The sequence below is a fragment of the Equus asinus genome, chromosome 5 (assembly GCF_041296235.1).
Source record: "Equus asinus isolate D_3611 breed Donkey chromosome 5, EquAss-T2T_v2, whole genome shotgun sequence".
Lineage (NCBI taxonomy): Eukaryota > Metazoa > Chordata > Mammalia > Perissodactyla > Equidae > Equus > Equus asinus.
This window is the reverse complement of record NC_091794.1, coordinates 58,188,822-58,210,302: the sequence shown is the minus strand read 5'-3', so window position 1 is coordinate 58,210,302 and position 21,481 is coordinate 58,188,822. Positions and strand designations below refer to the sequence as shown.

Genomic DNA, 21,481 nt, shown 5'->3' with positions numbered 1-21,481 from the left:
CCACACAAATTTAAATTTGTATCTGAAAACCAATAATATTTTAGGGCTGTATGATTAGTAACTCACTAGCAAATTATGCTTTACAAGATAGGGGCTAAAATCCTCCTAAGGAAAAGTAATGTGCTATAATGTAGTTATTCTTGTGAAACAGATTTTAATCGGGATAGAGTGGGAGTCATGCATGGTAAAGATGTTATTTTCCAGAGATATGATAAGGAGAAAGAGGCTGTATTTGAAAGGCATTAACAAAACTTCCCTAGCGAGTCAAAATTTAGCATTTAATGGTAAATGCATTTTTAGGGACTTGTAGCATATGTAACATCTGTATTAGATATTAGATATTTTGGAAGAGTTTTGCAAAAACTTTAGCCTCCTTTGGAATTACCTTTTGGAATAGCTGTGAAATATAAATGTGCTGAAATCACATCTTAAAGATTACAGAGATTTTTATATATTTAGTATATATTGTAGAGTTACAATTTAATTTGGTTCTCTAAGGAAAAAATTGAAAAAATGGCTAACTCCTAATTACACGAGAGAGAGAAATGGGGTCGGGGGGGGCGGTGCGTGGTAATGGAGATTGGCCTCAGCAGGCCCTGAAACAGAAATGTGCTCTGGGCTGCAGAGAGTGGCGGGCTGCTGCAGAAGGCGCGAGGCTTCACAGCGCCAGCGGAGGGCAAGTGGTGTCAAGCCAATCAACCCTTGTGCAGAATTTCATGTTAGTGTCTTTTATTTAAAAATACTTGTTTAGGAATTTAGAGCCCAAATATTTTCTGTAGAAAACTTGCTTCCGTATTAATTTTAGATATTTGTCTCACTTTGAAAAGTTTATTGATAAAAACCTAACAGTGCTAAGTTTCACTATGAAATCCAGCTCCCAATTAGAGAAAACATGCTCTTTATAGATGATCCATAAATCTGGGGCTGTATCAATGGCATTTTCTGTAAACTAGCACCATCCAGCAGAACTTTCTGAAACGATTTTGTGCGAAGATGAAAATGTTGTGTATCTGTACTGTTCAATCTGGTAGCCACTAGCCACGCTGGCTGTTGAATCACGCTTGAAATGTGGCCGATGCAACCGAGGAACTGAATTTAACACTTTTTTTTCACTTTAATTAATTTAAATGTAAGTGATGGCTGGCTAGCAGCACCATGTTGGACAGTGAGGTTAAACTGAAGGAGCTCACTGTGCCTCGGGAAGGCAGCTGTTGCTCTCTTAAAGGTTGAGAGAAGTCGTCTGCCATATGCTTTTCAAAGCTGTTAAGGAAATTTGAAGATAAAACTCTGCTTAAATTATATTCATTTTTAACAAGTGTGTATTAATTTAGAAACCATTGACCATTTTAAAAATGGTATTAACGTTCATGTGTATATTTCTCAGGGAGAAACCTCATCAAAGTCCAGCCATTGAACATGGAAGAGGATCCACTGTCTTTGTGGACAACCTTAACATCAAAGGCTCACCTGTGAAAATCAACAAAAAATAAATAGCTGTGCATGTCATTCTAGTTTTGGTTGTTTTAAGAGAGAAAGTGATGGTGCTGGGTAATACACAGAAGACCAATCTCTTGTTGTTAAATCAGTACTGTACTTAGCAGCTTTCTTCTGATTATCTGAATGTTCTTGCAAGTGTAGCTTTATACTGTTCCTACTTTAGGAATAAAACTGATTTTCAACAATGCGAATAAGTTGTTATTCTGTAAAACTCTTTGCTTTGAAACATACTAATTTTTAAAGCACGCATGCTGATTTTGCTTTCCACGTTATTTTCCTCTCGGCTGTGTGTCTTTTAGATATTCAAGATTGAATGCAGAGCTAGTTCTGTTATATATAATTAGTTATACGAAAGTAAAATGTTAAAAAAGTCTCTTTTCACTAACAGTATACTAGAGTGATGTGAGTAAAGATTAAAATTATTTCCCTCAAATTCTTTAAGGTGTTTTGTAGCCAGCTAGCTTAAAGATTTTTTTAAAAATAAAGCAAAATTATACTAGTACTGTTTTGTGAGAAATTAGTTATTATTTTGACAAAGAACATAAAGAATCATCAAATAGTTCATTTTGAAAGAAACATTTTAAATTGCTGCTATATGTGTTTTCTTCTTATAATTTCTTTGCACAGCATATTCTTTTTTGTTCTATATTGCGTTCTTGACATTCATCAGACTTTACGCTGACCTTTCCTTTAACTTTAAGGTAACATATTTCTGCTCTCCTTTCCCACAAACAGCTTAATCTATCTCGACGGAAACATTCTAAAGTTAGAGTGTCCTGGGAGAAACTCTGCTCAGCTTTTTTGTGACATTTAGAAAAATGCATTTGATATTCTGCAAACCTGAATGATTGGTTATCTGAAAATGTCTTAGACAGATGATGTGTGTGTTTGAACAAGATAGTTAATTCAGTTGTTCCCTTTTTAATTATACCATATATAAAAATCAGGTCTAGCTTGTTTATTCCAGACTTCGTGGTAATCTGTTTTAATAAAAGTTAGTTTGAAGTTTATGAGAATATAAAATCTTAACTCTTAAGTCTTTGTTGTTTGAGAAAGTGTTTCTGAGCCAGCCCTGATGGCCTAGTGGTTAAAGTTTGGCGCATTCGGCTATAGCAGCACAGGTTCAGTTCCTGGGCATGGAACCACAACACTTGTCTGTCAGTAGCCATGCTGTGGCAGCAGCTCACGTAGAGGGCCTTAGAAGGACCTACAACTGGGATATACAACTACGGACAGGGAGGAAAAGAAGAAAAAGGGAGATTGGCAGCAGATGTTGGTGCATCTTTCCCAGCAAAAAAAACCAACAAGAAACAAGAAAATGTTTCTATCAAGGAGAAAAAGAACAGAAAATCTGCTATCACTCTCTCATGCTACTGTCATCCTTTTGTAACTTTGGAAGTAGAACTATGTGATTGTGCTCATACTCTTCTAATTTTCTGTATCATCTCCTGTTAATTTTATTAGTGTTTCATGCCTTTAATTTGCCACTAAAATAAGATGTGTGTGTGTCGATTCATTTTTATAATGGAAAGTAATTGAGCGTGTATTACTTAAAGATGTTAAAATTTTCCCCTTATGCATATTTTAGCATACTAAATACTATAACATATTGGGAAGCTGTCATAAGGCATACATTTTAAATAACACTTTTGCATAAATTCACTTGATAGAGCAAATCTCAGTAGGCACTGTGATGATTCCCCTTTTCCCTAAATCATTAGGCTGATGGTATCTTGAATCATTATATTCAAATATGAAAACACACTTTAATAAATAATTGTACTTAGAACAATATAACATCTATACATCATATAGCAGAGAATTCATAGAAACTTTTTTCCTCCCAGTTTGTTTAGCATAGAAATCAAATAAAAATTGAATTAAGCATGTATTTCTTCTTATGCCACAGTTCTCCCTAGGTGCCACTTATAAAATAGGTGACATATAGAGATTCAATGTCAATTCTTTATGTCTACATGATGCTGAAAGTGACTTCAGAATTTATTTTTACCGTAATGCTAAAGTCAACCAATATAAAAAAGAAAGCTCTCTGTAGCTTGTAGTTCACATACTTTTTCTTTATGGATGACTGTTGTTGTTTCTGGAACCCTGGGTCTTTTGGGAATGCAAGGATATTAACAATTTGGTGAATGTGACCTTGATAATAAGGCCAAGTTGCATACTTGGGCTCCTTGCCACTTTAGTGATTTTCCCGGTACCTGGCAGTATCAGAGGTTTTCATTACTGTACCTTCATGGCTCCATTATCCTTTACTGTCCAGGGCAGTTGCAGGAGCACCTTGGAATCAGATGGTGCCCTGCATGTCACAAAGTGATGGTGTTAGAGGTGGGGCCTTTGGGATGTGATTAGGTCAGCAAGGTGAAGCCCTCATAAGTAGGATTAGTGCCTTTATAAAAGAGACCCCAGAGGACTCCCTTGCCCTTTCTGCCATGTGGAGACACAGTGAGAAGTTGGCTGCCTATGAACCAGGGAGTGGGCCCTCATCAGACACCGAATCTTCCCGGCACCTTGATCTTCAACTTCCCAGCCTCCAGAACTATGTGAAATAAATTCCCACTGTTTATAAGCTAGCTGATCTGTGGTATTTTTGTTGCAGCAGCCTGAATGGACTAAGACAGTGGTCTTAGGCTGACGGAGCTAGGACAATTTGGAGTCTGCTGAGGTTTGACCTACACCCTCGCTGCAGTGAATTAGGACCTTCAGTTTGGCAGTAATGTACATATCTGAGGCCTCTTGAGGCCCCCTGTCCCTGATTACATGGATTTTGCTGTGCATCCGCATTCTGATGATCTCTTTGACCCCGATGTCATGCTTATTGTCTCCTGGGGTTTGGGGAATCTGATCAGACTTCGGAGTCCTCTGGTGAATTTGGCTTTAAGTCCCATCTCCTATCTTGTGCCTGCCCGCCCACCATCTTCTATTGTCGGTGAAAACTTTCCTCAGTCTTTGTGTATGAGAAGTGGGCTTGGGGAGAGACCTTCTGTCCACCCACGTTGCCTTCTAACCCCACGTTTCTCAGGTTAGCAGTCAGGCGGTCTAATGTTAGGGTTAAAGCCCGAGGCAGACATGGAGTGGTTTGCGTTTGATAGAGCATCAGGCGGCTTTCCATGGGGCTGTCAGCGGACGGACTTGTGCTACCTGCTGGCGCAGCTGCAGCCCGGAATCGTAGTGGCCGCTCTGGGGAACTTTGAAATGAACAGGACTTTCACTGGAGAGGCGCCTTAGAAGAACACACCAACAGAAAAACAGCAGACAAACCCTGGAGAGGAGAGCCTCTGTGTTCTTCGTCTAAAAGAGACCACTTTGTTTAGGTAGACCACTCACCTTTCATGTCATTCTTAAGGGCTTTTTCACTGTGTGGCTAACATTTCAACTTTCTCTTCTCCGTGAAGAGGAAGGCAATCAGCCTTTTCCAGGGGTACTTTCACGGTAGTATTATCAAACTCAGTAACCGAGGAGGCCCATCAGACAGGGGCTTTAATGCCTTAGCAGCCTCTGTAGGCAAACCAAAGCCTAGGCCTGTAGCCCCCCGGGGCTGAGAGTTGCGACCGCAAACCCTCGGGCCCCAGCCACCCACCAGGCTTCCCAAAGAAGGCGCCCGCGGAAGCCGCAGCCCGCCGAGTGATCGCCTTGCTTGGCCTCTGCCTCTTCTCTACAAAGTCTTCCCCTGGCTCCCGCTGGTGGGCTGTTCCTGACCACTTCCCATTTGCTGCTGCCAGATTTTAACCCATTTTTGCTCAAAGTCAAAATTTTTAATATGCCTCAATGTATCTTTTAATGGTATAAAGCTGGCTCTAGCTCACCTTTTTTCCTATTTCTCTTTTTCCTCTCACTTGAAAATTTTTAAAGATGAATTCAGAAAAAAATAATTTTGTCATATGTGCAATCTAGGACTATCTGGTGCAAATGAATATCCAAAATGGCTAAGAGAAAAAAGCCAATAAACTATTTGTGCTGCTTTTGCATAAAATGTGGACGAGCGAATTTAAATAATAGCCTTTGCTATTATGGTTATAAGCAGAAAGGTTTTAAGATAAAAGAGGAGCTTTTAAATATGATTTAATGATTATGAATATAAGGTTTATAAAGTATTTTTAAAAAAGGTTTATGAAATATTTCCGGTAAGTGGATGAATTTGGGCAAACGAATGAATATTTCTTTAAATCAACTATATGTCTTCTCCAGGTTTTATTATTTAAAATTAATGCTAATAAAATATTCTAGCTTATATAAAACTAAGGTTGAACTTCTCATGATTTAAATTTTCTAACTTTCCTGTATTCATCTTATAGGTCAAATAAGTTATCACTGACTCACCAATTATGTAAGGTTACAAAATATAAAATGGTGTTTAAATAAAGCTGTAATACAGATATCATTTAAAGGGGTTTTGACCTTATGAAATTGTAATTCTATTAATTATAAGGACCAAATGTGTTAGCTAAAATTGTAATTATTCAAATCCTCAGGTAACTTCTCAAGACCTTAGAAAATGTGCAATTAGCCCTTGGATACTTACATAATTTATAAGTGAAAAATGGTACAAAGCTTTGGTCACTAAAGATAGTTTCAATGTATCTTTATTCTTATACATTTATAAAGTGACTGGATTAAAAGAATATGCAAATGTTTTGGATGATACCATATATGTGTATTTTGCCATTGTAAAACTTAACAGAGGTACCATATAATGTGTACACATAAGAATTTAGCTAGAGACTTCTTGGTTTTTTGTCTTTTAGTTTCCTCTGTGGAGAAAATAGTTGATCCCTTTGGTTAAAAGTGATTAATAATAATAAGATATACTTTGTATAATAATTACGGAAAAATGAAAATATACACACATAGAAGATAATGAGTATGAATTTTTCCTCAAGGAAACTGTTAAAGTGGTAATTTCAGTGTAACAGATGTACTGTTTTATATGTACTATTAAATAATTATATCTTAAAATTTTATTACCATTTACATAATTATGTGTTTATATATTTTAAACAAATACATATAAAGGCTTCTAAGACAATCTCCGAAAGTCTATAAATGAAAAAGTTTATTTAATGGTATATTCAGTGTTAACGGATTTATTCATCAAAGCAGCTTAATCTTTTTTTGTAAATTAATATATGGATGATATACAAAAAGTAAATTCGAAATTCATTACTGAGTCTCTGGTTTTACTTGTCCCTTGTAATTTCCTCTGATTTCTATTTATTCGATCTCGTTCATTCCACAAATATCATTGAGCACCTAGCCCACGCAGGGCGACCCAGCGATCCACAGCCCAGTCACTGTTCTCACGGCATTGACCTCACTGGGAAAGGAGACAGCGCTCAGGTGTGTGAGACGTCTGGTCTGAGAAGCGCTCTGCAGAGCGAAGCCGCACGAGAAGAGCGACGGGGAGGAGCTCGCGGGCGCGGAAGAGCCGGGCCTGGAGCACCCCGTTGAGCGGCCGCCTGCACGGAGGGAAAGCGCGGGCAGGAGCGGCCGGCGGGGCGGGGGGCAGGGGGCCGGCGCGGGAGAGGCGGGCTGGCGCGCGGCCCCGACCCCCGGCGAGGGGTTAAGGCACGCGCTGCCAGGAGACGGCGCGCTCACAGCGACTGAGTGCGGCACCGGCTGCGGTTTATGAGATGAAGACGACTGCAGAAGACGGTGCTGGGAGGGAGATCGGACGCTTCGTTTCGGACATAGTAAGTTCGCGATGCCTCCAAGTGGAATCGTCAAGGATGCTGTCTTCCATATGAACTGGCCCTAAAACGCCTAACACCGAAGAACGACGGAACGTTCGAGATGAGAAAAAGCACTTGTAATTGATAGTTCAGTCATCATTTTTCCACATTCTTTTCAGGTCGTGTCCTGTAGATAAGTATTTTTTCATATCTGTGATGGTAGCATAGATGACAACTGCTCTTTTTGTCACTTAAATTCTGTTAAAAAACGTTTCTCCAGGTTGCTACAGTTGGCACCACATCCCAAAAGGCTGCAGCGCTCTGGGAGCGTGCAAGGCTGGATGAGCTCGGCGAAGCGACTGCAGCTCCTCTTCCTCGTCGGCAGAGGGCGCCAGGGCAGCGGAGGGCGCTGCTCGGCCCTGAGATCCGGGAGCTCCTCCCTCTTTCCCTTCGTCCCTCCGCGCTCGCGTCCTTCGCCCCGGAAGTGCTCTTCAGGCGCTGCTGGCCGGCGTGACTTTGAAGGTCTCCCGCCGCGGTGCCGGTTGCTGAGCATCCCGGAGCCGCGGGCCGTGCGCGCCCGTTCTGCGCCGGCCATGAGGCTGCTGGGGGCGGCCGCGGCCCTGGGGCGCGGGCTCCCGCGGGTCCCCGCCGCGCTGGGCTGGCAGGGGAGGCAGGTAGAGTGCCCGGGGAGCGGGGCCGAGCCCGGACTGTCCCCTGGCCGCGTGGCCCTCGGAGCGGCCCGGGTCCCTCTCCCTGTCCGTGCCGGCCGCGGGGCGCGCCCGGGGGCTGGCGTCGGGTGGCGGTGGCCCGCTGTGCCCGGGCCTGGCGCGCGCGGCTCGCAGGCTTCCCTGGGTTTACTCTGGAGGCGCCCGGCGTCAGGGTTCCCATTAGTTTTACCCGCCGCTTCCAAGTTGTGCTTCCCTCTGCCCACAAGTGACCGCAGTGCACTTGGATGTGCAGCCCTGTGGGCAGTGGTTTACATTGTGTCTTAATTCCATAAAATGCAGGATTCTGCCCTGTCCCCCCCGCCCCGCCCCGAGTAAAATAAAGTTTAAAAAAAAGGCGTTAACTTTGTGTAGAAGGAATTGGAAACCTTTTGTGGGCTGCGTTAGAGCTGTCGGTACCACCGCGTGAAGCACGGAAGTCCTCGGACGGCCTTGCTAGCTGTGAACGAGACTAAGGGGGAAGGGGAAACAGCAGAACTTAAGATGAAAACTCTAGTTCCTAGTAAAGTAGTTGTTAGGATCTATCTTTCTGATTTTATTATCCCCAGTGTATACTTTCAAACCTATAACATTTGATAAAAGTAGTTGTCCCCTTTTAGTTAATTATATAATTAATGCGAGCAGCTTTTTCTGATTGGTTGATTATGTATTTGTTTTCAGGCTGTCTTCTCTGCTCTCCCCTGCAGCCTTCCCTTTGGTTTCGGGAGTTGCGGTGGAGACGTGCCCTCTTTTGCCTTTCCAAGCTGTCTCGTATGGTGTTTTGTGTCCGTTGAGTTTCTCTGGAGGAACGATGTCCACTGAACCCATGCTTTCTCTTAGAAAAAGTGCACTGAATTGATCTCTCTTACTTTTCAGGTTAATTGGAAGGTCTGCCGATGGTGTTCATCAGGGGTGATTCCCAACGAGAAAATACGAAATATTGGAATCTCAGCTCACATTGATTCTGGGAAAACCACATTGACAGAACGGGTGCTTTACTACACCGGCAGGATTGCAAAGATGCATGAGGTGTGTGGTTGTGGTGGGCTCCAGAGTAGTTAGAGCTTGGTTTTACTTGTTTTGTAGTTAATGGTTTGATAAACTTCACAAAACTTGAAAGGTTAAAAGAATGGTAACTGTGGATCTTTAGTCAGTCATATCACACAGAGGATTGCTCAAGTTGGCCTGAAATGTTGCTCTCAGGAATCTGTCTAGACCATCACTGTGGGTATCTTGAGTAGATTGTCTTTTAAGAGTGTTGTCAATATGATGTACCCTTCAACAGCCATTAAAATAGTATATACATAATTTTTAATGTTATTGAGAGATGTTTATAATGTTAAGTGGAAAAAATGGTTTTAAATATATAGTATGAGCTTAAGTTAAATACATATAGCAGAAAAAAATTTTTTTAAATCTTGACACTCTCTTGAAGAAATTATTATATCATTGAGTGACTTAACTTTCCATTTAAAAATATTTCTTCAGATAAAAGGTCGTCTTGTTAAATCATACGCTTTAAAAGCTGAATCCTTCCCACCTGGGCCTCAGACTCTACATGCAGCAGAGCAGGGCAGAACCCGTTCTCTGAACATCTGCTCCCGGACTAACACTAGGCCGGTGGGCAGGAGCGGGGCAGAGGGAGCAACAATGGCTCTCAGACCAGGTGATCGCTCTGTGGGAGCCCTTGCTGGGAGCAGCAGTGAAAAGAGGGTTAGACAGTTCACAGAGGGTAAAACCTATTACCAGTTTTCTATTTCAAGAGATGATCTGGTTTGGTGATTAGGCTTCTTTGGAAATTGCCCAGTTAACCATCTGTGTTCTGGTTCCACCTCAGTAAAGACTTCTTTCCTTCTTGGAATATAGGGACAGAGAAATCTGAATCACTGTGCTTGTGTTTAGGTGAAAGGTAAAGATGGCGTTGGTGCTGTCATGGATTCCATGGAACTAGAGAGACAAAGAGGAATCACTATTCAGTCAGCGGCCACCTATACCGTGTGGAAGGATGTCAACATCAACATTATAGATACTCCTGGTAAGCTGAGTTCTTGGTTTTGTTGCAGCTTATTTTGGCAAAAGCCCATTTAGTTCTTTTCTATTCTATGACCCAGCTCATTGTTGAGTATCAAATAATACTCTAAAGTGTGACTGTGAATTTCCTATTAGAGAAATCTGACTTGGGACCTAGAGCATTTCGTCCTTATGTAGTTTCCTTGAAAAATAGTGCAAATAATTTGTGTGTGGGAAGGTTCTCACGTTTTATGTGTTGTAGCTGATCCAAAGGTGCCCATGTCCTGGTATCTTTTTGAAGTGATTTTGGGCTCTGGACCTTATGCTGGGTGAATGGTATGAGTGATTTAAGAAATCCACATTCTAGGGGCCGGCCCCGTGGCCAAGTGGTTAAGTTCGCATGCTCCCCTTCAGCGGCCTGGGATTTTGCCGGTTTGAATCCTGGGCGTGGACATGGCACCGCTCATAGGGCCATGCCGAGGCGGCATCCCACATGCCACAACTAGAAGGACCCACAACTAGAATATATATACGACTATGTACTGGGGGACGTTGGGGAGAAAGAGGAAAAATAGAATCTTTAAAAAAGAAAAAAGAAATCCACATTCTAATTAGAAGACTTATGTCGTGAAAGATAAAAAACTTTTAATTTTGCATGTTATAAAAAAATCAGACCGCTCTTTAAGACTCTCCCACACTTCTTTGTCTCATTTAGGGCATGTGGACTTCACAATAGAAGTTGAAAGGGCCCTGAGAGTGTTGGATGGTGCAGTCCTTGTTCTCTGTGCTGTCGGAGGGGTGCAGTGCCAGACCATGACTGTTAATCGTCAGATGAAGCGCTACAATGTTCCATTCCTAACTTTCATTAACAAACTGGACCGCGTGGGCTCCAACCCAGCCAGGGCCCTACAGCAAATGAGGTACCGAGCCTGAGAAAGGACAGGGGTTGTGACCATCTGGATAACAAACCTTACCTCCAGAAGTACGATTGATTCAGTGTCACTGGAAAAAGAAATTTATTTATGTGAGTGACTTATCTTAGTAAGTGGAACACTGAGGTCAGTAGTTTGATTTGTGGTGTGATCTCATCAACTACCTTCTCTGTAAAATGGTGAAAATATGACTTAAATTGTAGGGTTGTTGAAGGTGAATTCAGAAGACAATCTGGCAATTACTGTTTTGCTATAGTTAGAAAAGTCATAATCTAGAGTAGATTTTAAAAGTTTGTTAGAGCTGTCGACATGATTTTGACTCCTAGTGACACAGCAGAGTGGTGTCTTTCTGCGCCGTCCTCTCACCGTATGGCGCTACGTCAGAAGTATTCCACTGCTATTCACAGGGTTTTCATGGCCACTTTTTCTGGAACTGGGTGACCAGGCTCTTCTTCGCAGTCTGTCTAGTCTGGAAGCTCCACTGAAACCTGCCCACCACGGGTGACCCTGCTGGTGTTTGAATTCCTGGTGGCAGAGCTTTCAGCATCACGGCGACATGCAGCCACCACGGTATGACAACCGACAGAGGGCTGGTGTGGTTCCCTAATGGGGAAACGAACTCAGGCAGCATGGTGAGAGCGCCAGATCTTACCACTGACCACCAGGCCTGGCTAGATCCTAAAAGTACTTGCATTTACTGAGACAAACCTAAAAGATCATCTTCAACTAATTTTAATTAATGCCCTTAGGTAGTCTGCTCTCTTCCCTTGCTCTCATGTGGTAACGTATTTGCTGAGACACAGTAGCACTTCTTTCTGTGCCAGATGTTACCCAGTGGTATTTGTGGCATTTTACATTTTGCACAATACTGTGTGTGTCACATAGCCTTGGGAAGAGTCCACGTTTCGCTCTTCACCCTTTGTAGCTGTGTAAATGGAGCTGTAGCGTTCCCACTCAGCTTTCCCATGGCAGAGCTGATTGATGGGTGTAGGCAGTCGGGTTCGTGGTCATGGAGAGACTGAGTGATGTGTCCAGTGCCGGGAGGGATGGTGCTGAGGACCTTTGTATCGCTGTGTGCACTCAGATGGAAGTGAGCTATTTGGGAACATGAGAATGAAATTTTTCTTTATTGGGTGTTTGTCATATTTTCTTGGTAAAATAGAACGTTTTCACTTTTTTGCCTTTATTACTTATATTTTACTTGTGCTTGGCAGTAGTGGACTCTTCCCAAGTCTTTTTCTGAATTCCAGGAAAATTTTCTGTTAGCGTTTATTTTTCTACTTTGGTTCTTTAGTCTACTCTCTTTTTTTTTTTTTGAGGAAGATTATTCCTGAGCTAACATCTGCCGCCAGTCCTCCTCATTTTGCTGAGGAAGACTGGCCCTGAGCTAACTCCCGTGCCCATCTTCCTCTACTTTGTGTGTGGGACGCCTACCACAGCATAGCGTGCCAAGTGGTGCCATGGGTTCCGAACCGGTGAACCCCAGGCCGCCGAAGCGGAATGTGTGTGCTTAACTGCTGCACCCTGGGCTGACCCCTACTCTCTTTAATCTGTTTTCCCATTTTGTAACTCTCATTAAACAGATTTTGAAACTCCTGAATCTCGCCTCCATGTCTTAACTTTTCTGCCATACTTTCTGTCTCCTTCTCATTTTGCACTGGGTTACAAGAGAATTCTTGAGGTCAGTCTTCCAGCTTACTACTCTGATATTCATCTGCATCCCTTCTCTTGTTTAGCCTGTATTTTTCTTTTTAATTTCAGCAATTATATAGTTAATTTCCATAAACTTTCTCTTTTACTGCAACATCTTTGTTAATAGAGGTAATTACTTCTCATCTTTACGCTTTATTTTCTTATAGTAACTCTCTCTTTGGACGTTAGTTCTATTTCTTGAACTCATGCCTCTCTTTCAAGCTATTGGTTTCCTTCGAATATTTGGTGATTGTTAGTTATCTATCCATAGTTACAAATGGGGGCCTAAAGTCTAGACTGGATGTTGGTAGCTGGAGCCCATTTCTTCTTGAGGGAGAAGCCCTGCTGGTGAGTGTGGCTTCTGTTCAGTGGTTGGCCTGAGTCGGGATACGGGCTGGTGACGAGTGTCTGCCTTTAGCACCTACTCTGAGAGTCTTCCCCTAAGAACTTCCTCTTCAGATGGCAGTACTCAGCTTCACGAGAGTCGGCTGATCCGAGAATGAGGCGTGGGCACAGTTACCCCACCATCTTCAGATTTCCTGGCCAGCTACCCATTGACCTGTTCCCCTTCGGTTTCTGATCCAGGCTATTCTGGGGATCTGATGGCAAAACACTTACTTCAGAGTTCTTTTTGTTGCCTAAATAGGGTTGTGGCTTCCTGAGCACGAAGAGTTTGGTTGTCAGTCTGTCCCTGACTGCTGTATGTCTTCCATTCTGACCTGCTGGTGACACCCCTCGCTGTCCCACCTCATCTGCCATAGATTTCTTTTTATATTTATTTTGTCATTTCAGAGACATTTGGGGTGAAGAAAGAGGTAAACATATGTATTTTTATTTTTCAGGTCTAAGCTAAGTCATAATGCAGCGTTTGTGCAGATGCCCATTGGTTTGGAGAGCGATTTTAAAGGGATTATAGATCTTATTGAGGAGCGAGCCATCTATTTTGATGGAGACTTTGGGTAAGTATTAAAAATATATTAAAATCTTACATTTTAAAAAGTATGAAAGAGAAGGAAAAGAATGAGTTCTTTAAACGCAGAGTAAACATCTTTTTGAAATGAGGCTGGGAGAATATCCTTTAAGCTGATTCTGTTCCAATGCCTTTAATCCTGGTTTCTTCCTATTTTGCTTAGTATTCATTCCAAGGGAGAGTGGGTTAGTTTTTTGCTAATGGATTTCTATCACGTTGTGCCCTGCCTGGTGTGGTGGAAGGAGGCCTTCAGCTTGGGCTAGGAATGCAATCTCTCTTTTTCAACTTATTTATTTATTCGTTCATTCATTCTGCAAACTTTTTTGGAGCAGCTGCTATGTCTTGGGTCTTGTGACAAAAACTATGAAGAAAATAGGGATCATAAATATTTTCTCTGCCTATTTCATGAGATTACAAAGATAAAAAGATTAATATGTAAAGGCGGTTAAAAATTGCACAGATGTGGTTTGAGCAATAGAAGAAGCAAATTGGTAACTTTTTGACATGGTATTTGGTCCATCAGTCCACTTTTGAGTGACCTTTGCATACAAAGCACTATAATTGCCCAGTGGTTATCAAACCACAGCATTCAGAAAAATCCCCTGGAGAGCTTGTTAACGCACATGTTCCTGGATCTTCCTTCGGAGATTCTGATTCAGTACATCTAGGGTGGGGCCTGGAATCTGCGTTTCTGGAAAGCCCCCAGGTGATGCTGATGTTGCAAGTCTGCAGACCGCACTTTGAGTGGCACTAATCTAGACAATGTGGGGGGTGGTAAATGACCCTTTGTTCTGAGGAGTGGCCCCAAGGGCCTGGCACTTTCTCCAAAGGTACTTCTTGAGGGATTTCCTTCCTCTGCTCTGGAACTGGGATTGCTGGTCCTGCAGGTGGGTGAGAGGGCCTATGATCAATTAGTTGTAGAGTTTATCTCATCTTGTAGTCAGGGAAAAGATGGAGGCTGTCCAGTGGATGGGGCATTTCTCTCACTTTTCGTGTGACCGCAACAAAGTTTGTCTGTCCCCCTTAGAATGTAAGGCCCAAGAGGACAGGGATTTTTGTCAGGCTTATTCCTTCATGTCCCTAGCCCCAGAACAATCTGGTATGTAACAGGGACTCAAAACATGTTTGTAGGTAAAGGATTAAATCCACTTCCCCAGAATTACCAGGGCACACGTTTCTGTCCTCTAAAGTGAAGGCTTGTCAACTTTGTTGTGCATCAGAACCCCAGGTGGAACCTCTTAATATACCTGCCCCTGCTCAGCGCTGGCCCGCCGGGCATGTGTATATTCTCATGTGAAACGCTAAGGGTCAGGGAGCTTGCGGGAAGGCAGGAATTAAGCTCTAAAAGCTGTGAAGAGCATTCTTTAGGATAATAATTATTTTCTGATCATTTTCAATTGGCTTCTTTTACTTTTTTTGATTTAGAAATGTGTTTTCTGAAAAGCTTATTATTTTTTGACATTAAGTTCCATTTTTAAAGAAATACTTTGAAAACTTTCAGACTGTTGTTTCTAAGTGTCAGGTGTATCCATTTCTTGGTTGTGTATGTTTTATTTGTGACTCTTAGCTATTCGGCCCCTAGAGGAATGAAGCATTGGGATCAAAGTTGAAGAGTCTGCGTATTTAGTAACCTTTTTTTTTTTTTTTTTACTGCAAAATGGGTACTAGTGTTAAAAATTATGTGATTGGTTTGTTATTAATGGAAAGCAATGGAGTCGGGTCTCTAAATCTGCTTGTTAGAGACCATGATGTTCTGATTCATTTGGGTAATAAATTTTCAGGTGCTCACATGGGCCTTGGGGTCAGACTGGTTTCGAATCCTGCCTCTTCCATTCACTAGCAGGACACCCTTGAGCGGTTTGCTCTGGCTGTGTCAGTGAAGTATTTTGCCCACTGTTTTGTCTGAACTTTAAAGCTGTATGTTAATCTTATTTGCCATTATACTGCAAATATATCAGAGCTCTTTCTCATCTGAAAAAATATTTTAGCCATTGGTTTATCTTTTTCATGGGTGCTTTATGTGTTTAATCGAATATCCTCAAAGTACCAAAATAAACGTTTCTTTTCTTAGTCAAGTTGTTCGATATGGAGAAATTCCGGCAGAATTCAGAGCAGCAGCAGCTGACCGCCGGCAGGAGCTGATTGAGTGTGTTGCTAATTCAGACGAGCAGCTTGGTGAGATGTTCCTGGAAGAAAAAATCCCCTCTGTTTCTGATTTAAAGGCAGGTGCCGTCGAACTGGGCCTTAAGTTGACAAAGCACGAGGTGGGGGGTCTGGTTTGCAGCGAGGAGATGTGATGCTTTCCGATGGGCTTATTCATGGAATCTGAGTAAACTTTTTTAACATGATTGCTTTCTTCAAAAAGTACTCGAGGGCTAGCCGTGTGGCCTAGTGGTTAAGTTCATTGTGCTCTGCTTTGGCTTCCCGGGTTTGGATCCCAGGGCAGACCTACACCACTTGTCAGCCATGCGAGTGTATAAAGTGGAGGAAGACTGGCTCAGGGCCAGTCTTCTCAAGCAAAAAAAAGAGTAGGGTTGGCAACAGATGTTAGCTCAGGGCGAATCTTCCTCAGGAAAAAAATAATACTTCACATGGTCTCGTACTCGTTTTTTTTAAGTAATGAGTTATGTAATATTTTTAAATGGAAAAGGAGTCATAGTTTGTTCTAGAAAAAAAGATACTTAAATAGCTAACCTCTTGGGTATGTCCTTATTAGGAAGAAAGAAGATATGTAGAGAAATGTTACAGCAATAAGAGTGGTTAAGAGACAAGGCTGCTAAGTGTTTGCTGACTGCATGTTGGTACTTACACTGTTGTACTGTTTGGAAGGCTGTATAGAGTCTTTCACTTCATTGCTCAACTCTTTACAAATAAAGAGAAGATCCCTGCCTAAGACTGGTAGCCATTTTTTGATTATATGTTTCTGCATAGAAGATAACAAATGACCAATAAGCACATGAATAGATGCTTAAGATTGCGAACCATGAGGGAAAGCAAATCAAAACCACAATGAGATACTGCTTCATCCATTAGGATGGCTATTATTTCCAAAAAACAAAAAAGCAGATAATAGGTGTTGGCAAGGGTGTGGGGAAATTGGAACCCTTGTGCATTGCTGATGGGAATGTAAAATGATATAACTGCTGTAGAAAACAGTATGGCAGTTCCTCAAAAAACTAAACAGAACTACTGTATGATCCAGCAATTGCACTTCTGTATACCCAGAAGAGCTGAAAACAGGGACTCAAACGTACTTGTCCACCGTTTTGATAGCAGCACTATCCACAGTAGCCAAGAGGGGGAAACGACCCAAATGTCCGCCAATGGATTAATGGATAAACAAAATTGGTATATACATACAATGAAATATTATTGAGCCTTTAAAAAGGAATAAGATTGTGATACATACTATGTGAATGAACCTTGAAGACATTATGCTAAGTGAAATAAGCTAGACACAAAAGAACAAATATGTACCACGTATATGAGGTACACAGAACAGTCAAATTCCTAGAGACAGAAAGTAGAATAGTGCTAATTGGGCTGGGGAGGGGCCGAAGGGGGAGTTTACTGGGGACAGAGTTCCAATTTGGGATAATGAAAAAGGTGTGGAAATGGATAGTGGTGATGATAAGATAGCAATGTGAATGTACATAATGCCACTGAACTGTAAACTTAAAAATGGTTAAAATGGTAAATTTTATTTTATGGACATTTTATCATTATAAAAAAATGACTGATATTCATTTTGTCTAACCACTTCATGCACTTAGCAGAAATCACATAAGTAATTATTGTGTGTAAAACATTGCACTCATGGAGTTTCCAGGTCAGATGCCCAAGGAAAGAACTGTTGAAGCTGAGGATGCTTACTAATATATCTCATAACTTAGTCCTTTACCGCTCACAAAGCTCACCACCTCAGTTCTCTGATGAGTAGGGAACACAGTGTAGGAAGGGATAGGTCTGGCCATAAATAAAGTCAAGTATTGTGTCCTGGGAACCACAATAGAGAGTTAGGTTTTTATCTATTAAACAGAATGTGGAAGAGGTCCCCACGACCACGCCCAGGTTCGTTGACTAGGAGGACTCGCAGGACTCAGGACATAGTCACACTCAAGGCTGTGATTTCTTACAGAGAGAGGACATACAGCAGAATCAGCACAGGGAATAGGCACGTGAAGTGAAGTCCAGAAGAAACCGTGTGTAAGCTTCCACGAGTTCTCTCGCAGTGTAGTCACGTAGGCGTGCTTGACTCCTCCAGCAGCAAGTTGTGCCTGCGCCTGTGAAATATCTACCAGGGAAGCTTCTCAGAAACTCGGTGCCTAAGGTTTTATTGGGGGCTGGTCACATGACACCCTCTACCTGGCATGCACCAATTCCTGGACTCCCAGAGGGAAAGCAGGTGTTTAGCATACACCACATTGTACAAACAGTCTTGGCCTGGTGAACCAGTCTTAGCACTTCTGGGAATGCTGGGCACCCTCCTGAAATCCTGGTTCCCAGACACAAGCCAGGGGCCAACCTTGCAAGCAGGCCATTCTCAGGATAGCACTTCCAGTCCTGCTGTGTTTACTGTTTTCTGCACAGGATGCGTGGGTAACTTTAGTTTCTGTATTGTTGGATATATTATTATTAGAGACAGTGGAAGTCAACAAAGTGTTTCTTAAGAAAACAAGGGAAAATTTTGGAAAAGTACAGCTTTTGTTAGGCTGGTATAGGAATAGTTTTTCTATTTATCTACCACTCTCATTTATTTCTCTATCCAATGGATGTAAAGTAAGCATGGTAAGATTCTTATATGCCCCTACTTGCGTATAAGGGAGGGGTGGAAAGTCAAGGATGTGACCGTGTGGCCTGGGTAGCCTCGGTGGTTAGTGACCTAGCCATTTTTGGTTCCTAGCAATGGCAAAATCAAGTTGCTAAGGTAGTTTCAAATAGTAATTGTTTTTTTGCCGTGCATGTTTTCCCCTGTTCTGCTCTGTTTTATCATGCTAGCTGTTATCTTACTTTTCATTTTCATGATGTTTAAAAATTTTGGTTATAAATATTTTGCTTTAAGCTTTTTGAGGGTAGTTTTTTTTTTTTCCATGAGGACTGACAAATAACTGTATGCTGGCTCCATATTTCTGCAGAGGTAGGTTGTGGCCACAGCACTGCCCTTGGCCTCTTTCAGCTGCAAGAGCTGACGCTCCACTGCTTACGCTTGGAGACCTCCTGGGCCATTCGGGCACCTGGGGATGCAGCCTGAGGCCCACTGATAGGGCTTGCACTAAAGCCTGGCGTTCGTTATTGTAGAGCCTCTTACTCTCATTGCCCTTTATGATGAGTGATCCGTACCGCTGGACTTCCTGTATGTATGTTCTTTTAAAAAATAAATAAATAAACAATCAAGTGTTTTCTAAGGTATGCCTTTTTTTGGTAAGGAAGGTTGGCCCTGAGCTAACGTCTGTTGCCAATCTTTCTCTTTTTTTTCCTCCCCAAAACCCCAGTACATAGTAGTATATTCTAGTTGTAAGTCCTTCTAATTCTTCTATGTGGGATGCCACCACAGCATGGCTTGATGAGTGGTGTGTAGGTCCCTGCTGGGGATCCAAACTGGTGAACCCTGGGCTGCCAAAGTGGAGGGTGCGAACTTAACCACTGCCCCTCCAGGCCGGCCCCAAGTGTTTTTAATAGATGATACTTTCATATGGTTTAAAATGTTTTAAAGTATACAAAGATATACAGTAAAAAATCTCCCACCTGTCTCCCCTCTGCTCAGTTCTCTGCCCCTCTCTAAAGCAGGTTACTGGTAAATGGTTTCTGTTGTATCTTTCCAGAGATTTTTTTTTTGCATATGTATAACTTTTCCCTCTATTTTGTGCAATTGTTAGCATACTGTTCACACTCTTCTGTGTATGTGTCTATTTTCTATATGTATGTATCTTTTTTTGCCAAATTGAAAATTAGTGACATTCCAAGAATGTTGAAAGCCGTTGTACAGTACGTAGCTTCCAAGCCCTGAAAAAGAAACTGATTTTGTTTCTTTTTCTTTGTATTTTGACCTTAAGTTATAGAGAACCTGATGCTAGTCTCCGCTAGAGCCAGTACTCCAAAGAGTATCAATGCATTTCATTCATTTGTTGGTTTATAATTGATCTGAAACAAAAAATGTAATTTTTAAGATTAACTAATCATTAAATTTTTTTCTGTTGCAGCTTGCAATCCGAAGAGCTACTCTAAATAGGTCCTTTACTCCTGTCTTTTTGGGAAGTGCCTTGAAGAACAAAGGCGTCCAGCCTCTCTTAGATGCTGTTTTAGAGTATCTACCGAATCCATCTGAAGTCCCGAATTATGCTCTTCTTCATCAGGAGGAGTAAGTCTTGCAAACTGACTCCTAGTTTCTGCAGAAATACGTTAACACTTACGCAATATGAAAGCAATGGTTCCTTTAAGAAACAGACTTTTTTAAGCACGCGTTGATTATTTTTCTTTCTTGTCTCTACCAGATAATTTCTGTATTTTTTAGTCTGCTCTGGTCCTGTCACCATGTTGTAACTAAGCCCAAGGAAGTTATTCTTACTGATCTCTTTCAAAGAAATTTCATTTATGTGAGGTCAGAAATGTTTAACACACGTGCATTTTCTTAGATAATACTCTGATGAAATAAATTGATATAAAAGAAGTATTAAATATTGCATCTCATAGATTTATGTTTCTTTTATTTTAAGTGATTCAAAAGAAAAAACCAAAATCTTAATGAACTCCAAAAGAGACAGTTCTCACCCATTCGTAGGCCTGGCTTTTAAACTGGAGGTAAGTTGCTTTCTAATGTATTTAACTGCTGTAGGTAGAGATTTTCTTTTCTTTTAGGTTTTTATTCCTATTATAAATTGACTCCTAAAAGATTTGGTTATAGGGTTCTCTGCTATAAAGTTACTCTTTTTTCCCCCTTTTGATACTGACTCTTTAGAAGAAAGTTACTATGCACAGCCACAGTTAAGGGGTGGGGCATCAGCTCCACCTCCTGGAAGGAGCAGCATCTACATTAACTTACTTGGGATTCTTCTATATGGGAGAGTTGTCTCTTCACCCCCGTTTATGTGTTTATTCAGTCATTAATTTATATCAGTATGGATTCATGGATATTTATTTGTAGTTTGAGTTGTAATCCAGTAGTATGTCACTTATTCTGTTGCCCAGCTTTGGCCAGTGGAGCTCTTTCCGTTGGCTCCTGTGTCTCTTTGACGTTCTTCAATGTTTTGCTTTTCTGAATACTTCCTTACTTTGTGGCATTACATGGCCCAAGCCCTAGAATCAGCCATTTCTCTAGGAGCCCTGATTCCTTTTAATCAAGAATAGTATTAGGAACCAAGATTTGAGCATGGAGTGTGCTTTTTGTTGGGATATTGTTGCTTCTGTTCCTAATATTTTAAGTGGGGAAAAATGATGGATAAGTTAGAAGTGTGAAGACTGGTTATTTCTGGGATGGAATTTTATTTGGGGACTTTTTCCTAGTTTTTATTTTTAAATTTTTACAATCTACTTCTTATTACTTCTAAAATGAGAAAATAATTTTAAATTCAAAAGTAGAAATAACTGTGCAGTGACAATTTTATGCATAAAGCTTTTAAAAATAGGTATTTAGGAATGCTTTCTTAGCATCCCAGAATAGTGATTATTCAGTTTAAGGTATGGAATGTTTTAATATTTAATGGTTTGTATTGCCAGATTGCTTTCATACTCTCAGAATTAATGTACTAGGTTATTTCAATGAGTCTTATTCAAATTGAGTATTATTTATTAAAAATCAGTACTGATTTCATACATGAAAATGGCATTTTAATATTTCATCTTGCCTTAATTCCTAATGATAGAGAATATTTTTTCATATACTGTTTATGCAGTTGCATTTCCTTTTTTGTAATTGTTTCTTTATTTCTTTTGTCTTTCCTTTTTTAAAATTAGAGTCAAAGTGTTTTACTTATTTGTATGAGCTTTCCCTAA

At 41.2% G+C, this 21,481-nt stretch overlaps 2 protein-coding genes across 6 annotated transcripts in view; both read left to right on the top strand.

The window, feature by feature from the left end:
• The window catches only part of MLF1 (myeloid leukemia factor 1), a 42,995-nt gene extending 40,996 nt beyond the window's left edge, over nucleotides 1–1,999 (top strand). For all 4 annotated transcript variants that reach the window (XM_070509595.1, XM_070509596.1, XM_044770999.2 and 1 more), the window contains one exon: nucleotides 1,385–1,999. In XM_070509595.1, coding sequence (XP_070365696.1) covers nucleotides 1,385–1,490 — 106 coding nt within the window. In that variant the 3' untranslated portion in view covers nucleotides 1,491–1,999. The remainder of the gene's footprint in view (nucleotides 1–1,384) is intronic.
• A 5,628-nt stretch (nucleotides 2,000–7,627) lies between these two features.
• The window catches only part of LOC106835332 (G elongation factor mitochondrial 1), a 47,665-nt gene continuing 33,811 nt past the window's right edge, over nucleotides 7,628–21,481 (top strand). Inside the window, exons 1-8 of one of the 2 annotated variants that reach the window (XM_014847609.3) lie at nucleotides 7,628–7,858; nucleotides 8,765–8,917; nucleotides 9,791–9,923; nucleotides 10,614–10,818; nucleotides 13,365–13,481; nucleotides 15,564–15,714; nucleotides 19,693–19,850; nucleotides 20,206–20,290. In XM_014847609.3, coding sequence (XP_014703095.3) covers nucleotides 7,778–7,858; nucleotides 8,765–8,917; nucleotides 9,791–9,923; nucleotides 10,614–10,818; nucleotides 13,365–13,481; nucleotides 15,564–15,714; nucleotides 19,693–19,850; nucleotides 20,206–20,290 — 1,083 coding nt within the window. In that variant the 5' untranslated portion in view covers nucleotides 7,628–7,777. Of the gene's footprint in view, nucleotides 7,859–8,764; nucleotides 8,918–9,790; nucleotides 9,924–10,613; nucleotides 10,923–13,364; nucleotides 13,482–15,563; nucleotides 15,715–19,692; nucleotides 19,851–20,205; nucleotides 20,291–21,481 lie in introns of both variants that reach the window. The other variant, XM_070509594.1, reaches the window with a different exon arrangement.